This window comes from Musa acuminata, chromosome BXJ1-4 (assembly GCF_036884655.1).
Source record: "Musa acuminata AAA Group cultivar baxijiao chromosome BXJ1-4, Cavendish_Baxijiao_AAA, whole genome shotgun sequence".
NCBI classification, from domain to species: Eukaryota; Viridiplantae; Streptophyta; class Magnoliopsida; order Zingiberales; family Musaceae; genus Musa; species Musa acuminata.
Window position 1 is genome coordinate 29,910,219 of NC_088330.1, and position 15,594 is coordinate 29,925,812.

Below are 15,594 nucleotides of genomic sequence, written 5' to 3' on the forward strand. Positions count from 1 at the left end.
GTGTCGGCAGAAGGCTTCATGTCATGAGTTCGGGCATCCAGCTAAAGGATCGGATATTACACCAAGGAGATCGAAAGTTACGGGAGTCAATATGCCGATTGGACAATACACCGAAGGAGACGACGATGCACTAAAGAATCGGATGAAGCACCGGAAGAATCAATGATATGTCAGACAATAGATGATTCATGCTTTGTAATAATTTATCTAGATTGAGATAGTTTAGGTCGTAATTGAGTAGGATTCGGGTATAACTAGGCCAACTCAATTAGAGGCCAATTGGGCTTATGTTGGGTTTATTTTGGGCCAAGAGAAAGACTCATTTAGTGACCCAAAAGTTGGGTTAGGCAGTGACACAATCGGTCTAGGTGGTGGCACTGCTAGAGTCTTAGTCTCTAAGACACAATCTTCGAGACTGTGTCAGGTGATAGTACCACTAGACTGGGTGGTGGTATCGCCTAGTGTCAAGCGGTGGTACCGCTAGTCTGGGTGGTGGTACCACTAGTCTTAGTGGTGGTACCGCTTAGACATAGTCTCCCAAACTGTGTCAGGCAGTGGTATTACTAGTTTGGGCGATGGTACAATCCAATATCAGTGCAACAAGCAAAGGTACCACCCAACATAGGCGATGATCCTGTCAAGGACTCGAGAAATCCAAGATAAGACCCTTTTTAGTGTTAATTTTAAAGTCATTTGAGGTTTATAAATACTCCAGTTATTCCTACATGGAAAAGCATGAATTAGAGCAGAAAGGGATTGTTATTCTGGGTTATAAAATTGCTAAGTGTCTTGCTCTTTGCTTTCTAGTTTTTGAAATCATTCAAGAGAGGTGGGTGGCTTGTAAGAGTTATCTCCTAAACTCGTGAAAATGAGAAAAAGTGTAAAAGAGTAGTTGGTCTTTGCTCATTGAAGGAAGACCGATAGTGGAAGTCAGTTGCCTCGAGTGAAAAGGAATCGAGAGTGGATGTAGGTCACGACGACCGAACTACTATAAATCCGGTGTGTTCTTTTCTTACTGCTTACTTCCATTACTTAGCTGCTCATTTCACCTTATATTTACTCCAAGTCATTACATTCATTACTTTCTGATATGAGCTTTGTCGAAATGATTTTATCGAACGTAAGATTTTTAAACCGATGTAATTTTACGTAAGCACTAATTCACCCCTCTCTCAGTGCTGACTTGGTCCTAACAATATCGATTTGCAATGAGAACTAGACTCATCTTATCCTCTCTTTCTATTCTTTATAAGACTGAATTTAAAAACAAAGAGAATATAAGAGAAAATCTATAATATCTCATTGATTGGTTTACGTGACTAAGGAAAAATAAGAGAAGATATGTAATTTCTGTATTCACAAATCCACATATCCGCATATTTGTTTGCCTAGTGTTAAATTATGTGTTTAATTGATAGGAGATTCTATCTTTTTATAAATCATAAAAATCATAATTGAGCATGTAGGACAAATAATTAGAAAAGTTCTAAACTTAGGTAGATAACTGTAATAAAAATTTAACTATAACCATGATATACCTTATCATCGTATAATCTATCAAAACAAACTTGTATTTTCTTATGGTTCACACTTAGGACAGCTGGTTCTTATGTTGCTTCCTTCCATACTGATAAGTCCATAAAATGACATCCAACTCTTTTTTTTTTTGATGATTTAGAAGAGAAGTAGTTAAGAACATTTTAAAAAAAAATTGGCATCAATTGATGATCTAATAAAGATCTCAACCTACAAAAGAAAACAAAAACAAAAATCTTTGGGACCAGGGAGTTAATGAATTGGCTGATGATATATTAAGAAACAAAAATCTACTAGCAGAATTCTCATTTAATAAGTGGTCATAAAAAATTTTATGTACATTTAAAAATATTGATTTGTTGATGACGTACGTCTATCTTCGTTATATAATTTTTTAAAAAATAATCTTTTTCTTTTGATAAAAAAATTGAGAACCAGGGAAAAAAAATAAGAAAAAAGAGATGAAATACTGGTGGAGCCTACTAATAGTCCCCGAAGAAAATTGTGTGTCAACTGATAAATTATCATCTTTTCCACGGCTGATGTAAAATTTGTACGCGGTCCCCATCGCTGTGTTCGCATCACGTCCTGAGCTATATACCTGACCATATTGATGGAACCCATTTGATGTGCACATCCATCCTCAAAGTATTTTTATTTCAGTGGCCTCTAACCATTGGAGCGGGACTCGCATTTTCCAAGAATCAAGCGACTGACTACCTTTGGCATGACTATTACTTGGGGAAAAGCCAAGCCCAATGTTTAGTGAACCCTACTTGCAATATAGCATGCCATGTATCAAATCAGCTTGAGTGGAAGATGTGGATAGCAGATGGACGGGTAATCGTAAAAATAATATGGCTGATTTCTCTATTCATTCATCACAGGCATGATCATAAGAAAGATTAGGTTAACCAATCTGGAGGATCCAACTTTGGAAGGGTGAACCTCCGGCCTTCTATTGGTTAGAGCATGCATTTTACATCCATGTCAAAGTTTAATTTACAAACCAAATTGACTCCTATTTAGTTCGGGATCAGCTAGACTAGTCTAGCTTGTATTTCTTTATATGAATCAGCCAAACACAACTAGAGTAATTAGACACGTGAAAGAGGAGAAATCGAAGGACATAAAAAGTTGATATGCACCAAAGGGCAATCAATCAACCTCTAGATGACTTGGAAGGTGCTGCATCGCATTCATTGATAAAGCTTTTGTCAAGTCACCACGAGATGCTCGATCAAATGCTATCGTCTACAAATCACTAAAATATTGATTGATATATTCTTCCACAATGCATAAGCTGAAATAGATCATCTAAAGAAGATGATGTAATGACTAACATAGTTGAAGATGAATTTTCTTTGTGGAACCTTAGGATTTTCAAGAACAATTTTATCAACAGTTAATCACATCTTGTACATGTCTACGGTGACAGTCGTAGCCCTCTTAAATCTCCCCGAGTGACTTTACCCTCCCTCATAGTTATCTGTAGCTCAAAATCATCAATAGATTCCACGTATCTCCCTAGCTCGGACAAGATACTGAAGCTAAAGATGGATACGAGTATGCCATCTAGTAAGACATTACATCCAATATAACCAAACTAATTGTCGTCCTCATCAATGTTTCAACCTCCTGATTGCTCCTTTGACCCATCGACTTCTGTTGCAAGGACATGTTTCTTATTGATAGATACGACGGACAACAGTGCAGCGGCAGAGCGTCACTGGTACAACCTTTCAATGTCCTTCACGTGGAGTGTCGAGCTGTTTTCGGACGGTCTCAAAGTTGCATATCTGGAACGTCTCTCCCGAGTCAAAATTTTATCATCGACTCCGAAACCATATGTTTTTGAATTCCAAAAGCATGGGCAAATGTTCTTGAATTCCAAAAGCATCCCTTGGCAGCAACGATTCCCTCTACGTCCCATGGCATTTTCCACCTTGCCAAAGCTGTCAATATGACAATGGTCTCCTATCAGCAAAATTAATAAAATTTATTATCTTTGGGTATGCATGAACTTGCTAATTGTGGTAGACAGAAATAATAAAATTAATAATGGTTTGGAAAAGACATGGATGTCGCAGTCGTACCTTTTTTAAGGCAAACTTGCATAGCTAGATGAAATTTTTAGAACAATTTATCAAATAACGCTCCACTATTTATTTTTACCCGATGACATCTCTTTTTTCATAAATATCAATTTTGTTCTTACTTTTAAAATTTTTTGAACTGATTTAAGTTAATAAATCAGTTTGGACATACTAGGATGTTAAACAACACTAAGAGTGAGCAGAGTTGAATTAGTATTATAGTAAATTTTAAAGCTTGGTAAAAAAATATGTATCGAAAACATGATTAATTAAATATTAAGTCTGAATGAGGGTTAAAAATAAAGTGAATGATAATAAGTAAGTAATTACAAACAAAAATTATAATTAAGAAAAAGAATGTAAATCGGTTTATAGTGGTTCAATCTTTTCGATCTATGTCCACTCCTATTCTTTTTCCCTCAAGGTCATCGGTTTTTACTACTACTTTTTTTTCAATGGACAAAGATTAACTACTTTTGATATAACTTTTTTTTATTTTTACAGGCTTAGGAGAGAACATCTATGGTCACTTTTATAAAAGATCTCTCATCTCTTATAATTTAATATCATAACTAAACTCAAGAGGGAGGAAGAGACCCAAATAATAAAAGAAAGCTACAATACTTCATAAACTTAAGAATTAATGCTCTATTAACCAAGTTTAAGTATGGTATTTATAGATCCCAAAAGGCTTCATGAATAGAACCAAAAAAATTTAAATCCCTAAAATTTCGGGGCACGGGTGATACTATCGCAAGCACAAGGCGGCACCACAACTAAAACTTTTGATACCACAATTATAGACTCTAATACTACTACCATTATAAAATTTAAATTTTGAGTGGTACTACCATCACCCTAGGCAATACCATTGATATTAGGGTAATACGGAATGAATTTTGAAAGAAAGTCGATAGTACAATTGTAATTACTGGAATAAGTTCTTTGAATTAAAAAGGAACAAACTCATAATAAAACTTTAATAAAATCGATAAATAACTTACTACTGTGTTTAAAATCATAAAGAGATATAGAAAGTTCACCATCCCAAGGATAATAAATAATGACACAAAACTAAAAACAATAGACTAACCACTTAAGGAAGCATCCAAGAGAATTTCTGCTAATACCATTAGTTTTCTAAACTTCTTTCTAACCCTAAAATATTAAAATAAGAACTAGTACATAAAACAACTCTTTTACAACTAGTAACTAACCTTTCTAATGTATTCCTTGGTCACGAGGAAAAGTACCTTGAAACCGTTTTAACTTTGTCTAAGGAATATGCTCATGAGCTATTATATTTGAGTGGGCTGGGTTAAAGGCTATAAGACAATATTGTGAGCTGTAAAGAATACCATATGATAAGCAAGATCTACACAAGTTGATTGTAGCAAATTAGGCACTCCTATGTCAATCTCCTTTGGTTGAAAAAGACTTGTCATCAATTCTTTATTTGTTCCATCAACATGATTATGATAAAGACTTAAATTAGCCACATTGAATGTTGGAGACACTCCATAATCTTTAGGTAGCTCGATCTCATAGACATTCTTACCAATTCTCTTAAGTACCTTGAATGGACCATCAACCTTTAGTTTCAATTTTTTAAATTTGTCTAATGTAAACCTCTCCTCTTTAGATAAATACAGACCAAATCACCTGCGGCTTTCATATACCTCTCATTTTGCTTCTCAATGATTGCTTTAATACTCTTTTATAACTTCTTTATCTACTTAGCTTTCTCATCAACATGTCCACTAAATTACTTAGTTGTAGAATGAGGAATTAAGTCTAAAGGATTAGTAGGATTCACATTATAAACAACTTCAAAAGGACTCTTACCAATGCTATAAGCATAGAACGATTGTAGACAAACTCAATTTGTGGAAAAATAAGATCTCATTGCTTGAGGTTCTTCCTAACATAACTTCTAAGCAAGTTTCTCAAGCTTTTATTTGTTACCTTTGTTTGCCCATCAGTTTATGGATGATGATATCTACTGAAATTCAAATACATGCCTAGCTTTCTCAATAGAGTTTTTCAAAAATAACTAAGAAATTTTGAATCTTGATCAAATATTATAGTTCTTGGAATGCCATGCAATCTCACAATCTCCTTGAAGTACAAATCAGTAATATGGGATGCATCATTTGATTTATTATAGGGAACAAAGTAAGACATCTTTGAGAATCTGTCAATAATAACTATGATAGAATCCTTCTTTCTTTGAGTTCTTGGCAGTCCCAAACATGGAGCATTAGGCACTGATAATAGAGTATACAAATCAAATTTTTGACTTCTTATTTTTGTCAAATGACACAATCAACATTGCTTCACAAGTGTCTCCATATTTCTGAATATCTTAGACCAATAAAACTTTGATTGAACAAGAGCTAGAGTCTTATCTCTATTAAAATATTCTCCCGAAACACCTCCATAAGCTTTTGTTAGAATTACTTGTTTCAAAAAACACTGTTAGAATTACTTGTTAGAATTAAGAATAGCCTTTACCATTTAAATTAGCATAAACCATTTGATTCATCATGATTCTATCTTTTGAAATAATATACCCCAGAAATGTAACACTATGAGTAAAGAAATTATATTTTTCTTTATATTAGCACGAAACTTTTGTTACTTTAAAATAAAAAATATCTCTTTAAGATGATTCATGTGCTCCTCCTTACTTTTGTTATACACCAATATGTCAACAAAGTAAACCACAATAAAAAAAACCAATACATGGCTTAAGTATATGATTGATAAACTTCATGAAAGTGCTAGGAGCATTAGATAGCCCAAATGGCATAACTAATCATTCATACAAGTCATCCATAGTTTTAAATATTATTTTTCACTCATCTCCAAGTCTCATTCTAATTTGATGATAGCTACTCCTCAAATCAATTTTAAAGAAAATAGTGTTAGGATCAAGAGTCAGCACTAAGAGGGGGAGTGAATTAGCGCAGCGAAAAGATTACATCTTGATTAAAAACTTCGTTCGATAAAAACTGTTTCCGACGTAAAACCGTTTCATAAAGGTAATACTTTGAAAGCGTACGTAAAAGCTTGCATTTATAGTTTGACTTAATGTGGTATTATAATATTTATTAGATCTATTAATATATTTTCTAAAATCATGCTTGTATAAATTATTTTTCAAAGCTTAGAATCCAATCAAGCAAAATTATTTTTAAAAAATAATTTTTTATTTTATTATTGTAATTTTGAATATTTATTTTACATCTTTTTTTTATTCATGAGCCAAGCGAGAGAATATTAACCATATATGTGGCTCATAAGCTAATTGTTGAGATATTTTAAAGATAATGATTGGATTTTAATTAAAGAATTAAATATTAATATTTATGTATATTCAAATCTTGAATATTAATCTTGATGAAAGAAAATATCTTATATGTCTTCGTAGACCCTCTCTCTCCTCACATATAAATAAGTATGGCCTTTTGTATTTTGTGACGGGTTAAGAAACACAACTGCATTAATCACAATGGTCTTACGATAAATAGGAGAGAGGGGCAAAGAGGACTAGTTCTTTGTTGGGATCAAAGACGATAGCAGTATCGAGATATTTCGATTCAACATAAACATAACAAACAAATAAAGATACACACATTTTTTTTTCAAATCCATTATATATTATATTTCAATTCTTGACATAAATGTTTTTTACATTATAATTATTTTCTAACACTAGTAGCGCCAATGGCAAAATATGAATTCTCTTGTCTCAGCCGAAGGTGGTGAACTTTTCTGATCCTTCCATATCTGTCTCCTGCATCAGTAAATCAGTAAATGCTTGAATGCCTATCTGAAATACTTCCAACTGTATGCTTCTGAAGGCAGAATTGTAATCGGTAATTGTGGCGTGTGATTCTCAGTTATCGAAGGATTTTAGTAGACCAGACATGAAAGAAGTGTGTATCCTGGAAGAAACTTTGGTCATCCTGCATCTGAATTACTAATGATATTTGGCATCGGAAGCTATTGGAAACTATACAAGTCCACACTTGTGCACTTAACCAATTTGACTAGTGAGAAGCTTTATGATGGGTGATGCAGAAACAGTGCCAGTCAAAATTCATGTTTGGAATTATGATACATCTTTACTCACCAAATTTTGGTTGCCTTAGTAATAAGCAACAAACATTGAGGTCATCCATTACATGTCTTCACCTCGGCCATTGAATGCGAGAAAAGAGTTCAGATTCAGAGGAAGATGACTGCCGTTGATTGGCAGAAAGGAAGGCTGCCATTGAAATCGAGTGATGCTATTCTTTAGGGATGGCTAAGCCAGCGATATGATGACGGCCTCTGAGGATCCTCTTTGACCAAGCGCGTGATAAAAAAATGATAGATTGTTGTCAACGCAAACTCCAAGTTCTCCAACATGGTCGTCACACTAACCACTCGGTAAATTGATTAGGAAAACATCGTTGAATCGACTCGATTTCTTGAAGCAACTCAGCAATATTAATTTGATCCTCCAGGTAGAAATGGTCCCTGCAAAAGGTAGTGTTCGGTGAGGGCGCTAAACCAATCGGCACAGGAAAAAGGACGTGCGAAATAAAAACTTGTGGAAGAGCAAGCAACACTTGCAAGAATCTTATGAGGATGATGGCATCGATGATGTAGAAAAAATCTTGTAGAAATCAACTGCGAGCCCCAACCTGTCAGGGCGATGTCTAAAATTGCTAGACTCTTTGATTTGTTCTCGCACTTGTATAACCCACGTCAAAGCAAATGTGAAAGACAGTGGACTTTGCTTCTGAGAGAAATATCGATAAATCATCCCATCAGAATCTAATGATGTGAAGGTAAATAAGCTTGCGTGACATGACATGACATGCCATGCCAGGCAAAAGGAAGCAGGTTACCCAAGTAAAGATATTTGATTACAAAGAAACATTTATGCCCTGTGCCTTCTCTAATTGTAATACTAGTATGTCTATATGTAATGGAACATTCCTTGAACTTTCTTGGAAGTCTACTTTGGGAAGTAACATAAAGCAATAGATTATGGAGCAAAGGGGAAGGTGGACCCATAAGCTCAAACCACATTAGTTGTTGAAGTAAGATACCGGTGAACACAAGAACCCTTGCCTTTCTAGATCTCGATATCTCACAGACTGCCCTTTCTAGATCTTGATTTCTCACACAGACTTACCCCTCACATATCCAAGGCTGGTTTGATACCTTATATATCCACATCTGTTGCGCCTCCGATCCAGCCTCTTCCTAAAACAATGGGCAGGTCTCCTTGCTGCGACGAGAGTCACGTAAAGAAGGGGCCTTGGACTCCCGAGGAGGATAAGAAGCTCGTCGACTACATTCAGCTGCATGGCCACCGGAGCTGGCGGGAGCTCCCCAAGAACGCGGGGCTGAATCGGTGCGGAAAGAGCTGCCGCCTCCGTTGGACCAACTACCTTCGGCCTGATATCAAGAGAGGCAACTTCTCAGAAGAAGAAGAACGACTAATTCTTCAGCTCCATTCGGCCCTCGGAAACAAGTAATCTTCCTCGCCCAACTAGCTAGCTCTACTGATTAGGTTTGGAGACAGTGCGCGGGGTAAAACCCATCCGATCTCTTTCGATTCCATACGTTCGCTGCAACATCTATACTGGTCTAGGTGAAGCCAAAGTATTCTTTCTGTTTGTTCTCAAAGCTCTGTGCAATCACCTTGGCTTTTTCATGCAGGTGGTCCAAAATATCTACGCATCTACCCGGACGGACCGATAACGAGATCAAGAACTACTGGAACACTCATCTCAGGAAGAAGCTTCTCCGCGTGGGCATCGACCCCGTCACGCACCAGCGGGCAACTGATCTCGATCTGCTATCAAGCCTTCCTAGCCTTCTCGCTGCCACAGCAAAGCTTGGCAACCTTGCCAACCCCTTGGATAATGCTCTCAGGCTGCATGCAGATGTTGTAGCCAGATACCAGATGCTCAAAGGCTTAATTACGCTGATGATTCCTTCTGTTCTACCTCCTAACACGGATGCAATGAATCTGCTGGGCTTAGCCTCCCATGGAAGATATCAAGTGAATGATCTCCTTCAACAGAATCATCAGCTTGAAGGACTCGTGAATGGCTCTCTCGCATTTGGTCAGGATCAGATGCTACCGGCTCCCGGTCCTTTGGGTTTGGTCAATCCAAATACCCCTAGCAGTTCTCAAGCAAGCCCGGTGTCAAGGATTCCTCAAGAAATGATGATGATGATGAAATCCAATTATGATGGTTCCTCCACTTTGATAGATAGCAACAGTGGAATAACTACTCCAGGTTTTAGTTGTTTGGACATGCCAACTGCCCATTCAACTCCTTCTTCGGTCTCGATCTCTCCAGAGAACGAAGCTGAAGACTTCATGCAGGGCGCATGTGGCACAAATGCTTCAACCCCTTCTCAAGGTTGGCAAGGTCTAAATCTAGGTGAACCAGATGATGATTTTTCCTGGAAAGATATCCTAGAGTAAGTAAACAACAGTTCTTCCTTAAAACACCAGTATCCATCTCTCTATCTCTCTCCCTTTGTTCCTGTTGTTGGGACATTTGCATTACTACTGCTTTTTGCTTCCTTCTTTTCTCTAAATTTATGTCTTCTTGTTTATTTTGCAGCCAAATATGCTGGGCGGACGAGTCGTAGAGCGTGAACGCACAAGTCCGTACCACTTCGATTATATGTTGCTCCCTCCCTTTCCAATTAATCGGAGCGAGAGAAAGACAAAGAAAGAGACCATATTTTGTGACAAATATTTCTAGCAGACTTTTCATGACTTGTTGTTTTATTCCTTCTTCTGTACGATTTCGTTACAGAAAATCTTATGTTATTGCTCCTGGTTACAGAAGTTTCCGATGAGGATACTTTGTACAGAGACGGAATCCTGGCCATTATTAGTATGAGCAGCTCAATGAATGAAATCCTTCGTCTCTTTGCATATGCATGCGTTTGCTAAACAACAATTCGTAACAAATTCTTACTACAAATAATAAAATCCATCGGCCAAGCTTTTGAGAACAGTAATCGATTAGCATTCCATCATGGTCTTCAAGTGGAAATTTCTTATGAAGGTACACACACTACTAAAGCCTCAATCCAACAAGACATCCAATGGATTGATGACCATAGTAACTGTAACTAAACTCTACAGCTATCTTATTTGGTTTGTCACCACTGGATGGGGGATTTAGAAGCAAATGACTCTCGCTCGGTTTCCGCTGTCAAAAACTCTTTAATCGAATACTTGTGACTAAACAATTTGTATCTTAATTATTCAAGATAATTCATGTTTCATTTTTCTTTTTCTTTTTTTTTTTGTTTTTTGTGTTTTGGTTTGGTTGAGGAGGGATTAAACAAATTGTCATTTTACGGTAGTGATAGATTTCTGGGCAAGCTTAGAATTCCACATAAACTTCTCTTTCTCAAAGCTTTCCGCCAGATCAGAAAATGTATTCTCAGACAAGCTAACCTTCCCATGCAAGTCATAGCATAATGTGCAGTAGGTGTGAGCCCTGGACCTACAGGAAGCAACTAATTAAGTTACCTGCACTTAATGATGCTTCATTCAACTGCTCCACTGGGTGCAATGAAGTCTAAGCTGATTATTCTGCAACAATAGTCAAGACTAGTTCCCTTTCCTCTTGTTCATTTCCTTACGAACAAGTTGTTATATTGCTCATGAGGGTTTTCAAAGTTCATCCTTGGATGCTCCTTCAAGCTGATGTCTGGTGATATGCTTTTCTCGCTTTCAATCTTGGAGTCAAGGCTAGGTTTGCTTAAGAACTCCAGAAATGGTGGAGATCTTTTCCAGAAAGGGGTGCAGGCCCCGATGCTACCTCTGTTCAACAAAGCATTTTGCACTAGAATGAGCTTTTTTGTCTGCTTCTTGTTAGCCGTAAACAATCAACCTCTCTGAAGCTGACATCATGTAGATTATGCAGGTTTGAGAATCCCTACAGTTTTTGTCTGAAGATTACTACACGCCTTGTCAAAGGTGCTTACCTTCCTGCCGTGTGGAAGACAAATGTTACTGGTACAACATGTGATGTCATAAGCAGGAATTTCCCCTGGCCAATCTCTGCTGATGTTCATTGTGAATCGGCGACTCACATTCTTGTCAGTCAAAAGAAGATTAACCACGTTCTTATAGCCATCTGCCTATGCTGTGTCGCGAGATCGTCTCCAACAGAAATGCTTCTGGTGACATCACACGATCAGATGAAGATGCAATATTTGTCTTCCCTCAGTATCATTCGGCCACATTAAAACATTAGAGAGAGTAAGCAACATGCAGCAAGAGACGCGAATCAAGTGGGCCGGGCCACAAAAGAATCATCTCTTTAGACATGAATTGATTCGGAGGAACAAACAGAAACTTGGTTGCCAAAAAGATGTGTACTCTGCAGGAGTTTATCTTCTTATTCTCTGGATCACAGAGTGAAATGGCGCAGCTTTCTTCTCGCTGTTTACGAGTACCCTTCGGCTGTTGCGTGTCAGAATCGCAATCCATCCATCATTTTGTGGATGATGAATGTCTGCTGGTCTGTCCAGCATATCTCTATCTGACAGTGCCACTGATCCAACACGCCACCCTCCACTCTCGCGTGCCGGAAAACAAGTTGTGCTGTCACAGTTATCATGTGCTTTAGCAGACTCGTATCTGTCTGACTTATTGAAGTCAGACTAAAATATTGGATAATCAAATTTGAAACAAATATAAGAACAAAAGGATCCACAATGATCTTATTTGTATCATTTCTGGATTGACTATGAATCAAGTCTTGTTTTCCTACACACGTATCATCAGATTTAGAATCATGAATACAAAGCCCGATCGGATCGGGATGGATTTGGACATCTAACCAGTCGAATTTGATATTAATAGGATGAGATTTGTGGTTAACTATGACGGCTGCCATCATTGTTATGTTGACTTTGAATTCGATTATAGCAAGCACAATTGATCTGAGTGAGCAAGTCACATCACTGAGGAAAAATACTTACTAATGCCAACTGAATAATTCGAACGTTAGGTTTCTCTCTCTGTCTTCTTTTTGGTTAGCAGCTCATAGTTTTATCGTCTACTAATGCAAGGAAAAAAAAAAAAAAGAGCAATCAAATGGCAACAACAAAGTTGATAGTGTGTGTTTTTTCTCGACGAGGATTTGATATATTTAAATCGAACCCGATGAAGCATCAAAGATTATATAATCATTAATGAAGGAATAAATCCACGTGTGTGGAGTGGAAGCCACGGCAGACTCGGGACCACCCGTTCTCAATAAAGCGGTGGAACACGTTGGAAACGACACGGTGATCTCCGCGGTGGAAATCTTATCCTGGTATGCACTTAATCCCGACCGTCGGATGAGATTCGAGCGTATGAGATCTTTCGGCAGGGGTGAGGTTTCGGATTCCGTTTAAATCATCAGCCGCATGATGTTTCGGCCGTACACGTGGCGACCATGGATCGGCTGGAAGCGAATATTCGCACAGCTTTCGGCTGCAACAGGTGTTCCTGCGGAGCAACAGACTCTTCACCGGCCACAATGATACCTACCGCTCGTCATTACGAGTCCGATAAGAGAGGAGAGAAGCAGAGGGGAGAAAATTTAGGGCTTCTTCGTTGTGATCCGATTCTCCTCCCCTCTGCCTCTCTTCTCCCCAGTCAGATCCTCTCTCTCGCCCCGCTGATTCGTTCGTTCGTAAGAGAGGACGATGGGGAGAGATTCCAAGTTCTCGTTGTCGAGATGGGAGGCGGCGGCGGCGGCCGGTGTGGTGGCGAGCTTCGGATTGGTCTTGGTTGTCGTGTATCTTTCGATGCCGTCCTCCGACTATAGTTTCCTCAAATTGCCCCGCTCGGTCGAGGACATCCAGGATCTGAGGTGATCTTTCCCCTCTTTCCGCAGTTGCAGGTGTCAAACTTTAGTTCTATTCAATGAAGATCTGCGTGTGCATTAAGGTGTATGAAAGTAACGAAATTTGGAATCCTTCGATTTTGTTATTCTATGTTTTAGCTTGGGTTCTTGTTAGGGGTTGCTTCTGGATAGAACTTGTTGTACATCGTGAATATATTTCGAAATTTCCTCTGTTAGAATCAGTCATGGTGAATGAAAACAAATAAAATAGGTTTTCTTTTCTCCATATGGAAATATTTTTTTATTTCTGCTTTATCTTGAATTATCTTCCAGTATTTTCCGTAATTAACGTATGTTACTTAACACCTTTGCACATAATTGTGCCTCGATGCAAACCACTGTCAACAGTTGTGTTCTGTGCGAGTCTTTCTGATCCTGTTATTGGAACCTGTGTGTGCAGGGATAATCTTGAGAGTTACACAAGTGACTACACCATACAGGTTTTGGTGGGCTACTGCACAGTCTACATTTTTATGCAGACTTTTATGATTCCAGGGACCATTTTTATGTCCCTTCTGGCCGGAGCCCTTTTCGGAGTTCTGCGAGGCGTAGCTTTAGTCGTCTTTGCTGCCACAGCTGGTGCATCTTCATGTTATTTCTTGTCATATCTGATAGGAAGACCCCTGGTGTTCTCGTTGTGGCCAGACAAGCTCAGTTTTTTCCAAGAACAGGTGAAAACTTGGCCTTTTCTTAACACTGGTCCAATGGAACATATTATGAAGATGTTGGGCTTAAGTTGTAGATGAATCAAGAGCCTGTTTTGGCTGATAGATGTGTTTCCAGTAGTTTCGATACTTTCTTCACATTATGTATATCTAATTGTAGTCGTTTTTAGTGACTGAAATGTAGTAATTTCAATGGACGCAGCCATTTCGGTCTATTGACCAGTTTGTACATTTTGCATCCAATGAATTTTCTGTGTCCATGTCTCGTTAATGTAGCAGTTGCGTATCTCGTTTCAGGTGGCTAAAAGAAGAGAGAAGCTGTTGAATTACATGCTTTTCCTCAGAGTCACCCCTACACTGCCAAATACTTTTATCAATGTTGCTTCACCAATAGTAGATGTGCCATACCACATATTCTTCCTGGCAACGATCATTGGGCTCATCCCAGCTGCTTATGTCACAGTCAGGGTACCATTCCTCTGCCTCTTAACTAGTTTGCTCAAGTAGCTGACTTTTTTTTCTTTTTTGTTTTGTTGAGAGGTTTTAACTTATTTCTTTAATGGCTATAAAATCCTCTTGTATGATGTTTCATTACAATTTTGACTCTGTAGCTTTTCGCATATGCGTTTCATGTGATGTTGATTGGCCTTTCGTTGTATCTCAGGCTGGAATTGCCCTTGGAGAATTAAGATCTGTGGCCGACCTATATGATTTCCAAGCAATAGCAACACTATTCTTTATAGGGATTGTTTCGGTGACACCCACGTTGATAAACAAAAGTCAAACTGTAAATGATGCATAGGAAAGAAAATGAAGCTGGCATTGTTTGTGTGATCATCACAACTGTTCCCTCCAAGTCTTGCAGCAGATTTCCGGACTGGAATTTCCAAAATGGAGGTCGTCAGTCATGATTATTTGCTGCTGATTCTGGGGAGGGAGGATACTATATGTAAATATGCGTAGACCTGATTTGTGTTTTTGGATTTCCAGTTCATTGTAAATGCTTCGTTTATATTTTTATTTTGGTGGGTTTATTTTTCATAGATAAGCATAATTTAGTTTTCATTTTAAATGGATCCTTTGTTTTTCTTAGCATATCCCTAAGCGGGTCACAGGTGTCCTATTTGCTACGCTATATGTATGGGTTGAGCAGATGGGCATTGCATCAGTGTCTGACATATCTCGATAAATATTGGTTTTGGTGGAAATAGTGGGATTTGGAGCTTTGCCATTTAATTCTGCCAGGAACATTTGATACCTCTCCTCGACCACCACCTCGTTGGGGTCTTTAATGGGGGCGGCGAGGGTACGATGCGTTATGTCTTACGAAAATATCATGTGAGCTTGAAACACAGA

The 15,594-nt window shown here is 38.1% G+C and overlaps 2 protein-coding genes across 2 annotated transcripts; both read left to right on the forward strand.

Moving 5' to 3' along the window:
- The first annotated feature begins 8,774 nt into the window (after positions 1–8,774).
- On the forward strand, positions 8,775–10,581 carry LOC103982045 (transcription factor MYB41). The gene is made up of 3 exons (XM_009398843.3): positions 8,775–9,165; positions 9,354–10,127; positions 10,274–10,581. Exons 1-3 carry the CDS (start codon positions 8,903–8,905, stop codon positions 10,299–10,301), a joined length of 1,065 nt encoding a protein of 354 aa, XP_009397118.2. The 5' UTR covers positions 8,775–8,902; the 3' UTR covers positions 10,302–10,581.
- A 2,643-nt stretch (positions 10,582–13,224) lies between these two features.
- Positions 13,225–15,279, forward strand: LOC135652099 (uncharacterized membrane protein At4g09580-like). The gene is made up of 4 exons (XM_065172792.1): positions 13,225–13,540; positions 13,974–14,244; positions 14,536–14,706; positions 14,903–15,279. Exons 1-4 carry the CDS (start codon positions 13,374–13,376, stop codon positions 15,038–15,040), a joined length of 747 nt encoding a protein of 248 aa, XP_065028864.1. The 5' UTR covers positions 13,225–13,373; the 3' UTR covers positions 15,041–15,279.
- The last annotated feature ends 315 nt before the right edge of the window (positions 15,280–15,594 follow it).

Bases quoted from the DNA above. Each gene is read 5' to 3' on its own strand.
- LOC103982045 (XM_009398843.3), top strand. From the start codon at position 8,903: ATGGGCAGGTCTCCTTGCTGCGACGAGAGTCACGTAAAGAAGGGGCCT. The intron at 9,166-9,353 runs GTAATCTTCCTC...TTTTTCATGCAG, and splicing joins CATTCGGCCCTCGGAAACAA to GTGGTCCAAAATATCTACGC. The intron at 10,128-10,273 runs GTAAGTAAACAA...TTTATTTTGCAG, and splicing joins TCCTGGAAAGATATCCTAGA to CCAAATATGCTGGGCGGACG.
- LOC135652099 (XM_065172792.1), top strand. From the start codon at position 13,374: ATGGGGAGAGATTCCAAGTTCTCGTTGTCGAGATGGGAGGCGGCGGCG. The intron at 13,541-13,973 runs GTGATCTTTCCC...CTGTGTGTGCAG, and splicing joins GAGGACATCCAGGATCTGAG to GGATAATCTTGAGAGTTACA. The intron at 14,707-14,902 runs GTACCATTCCTC...GTTGTATCTCAG, and splicing joins CTGCTTATGTCACAGTCAGG to GCTGGAATTGCCCTTGGAGA.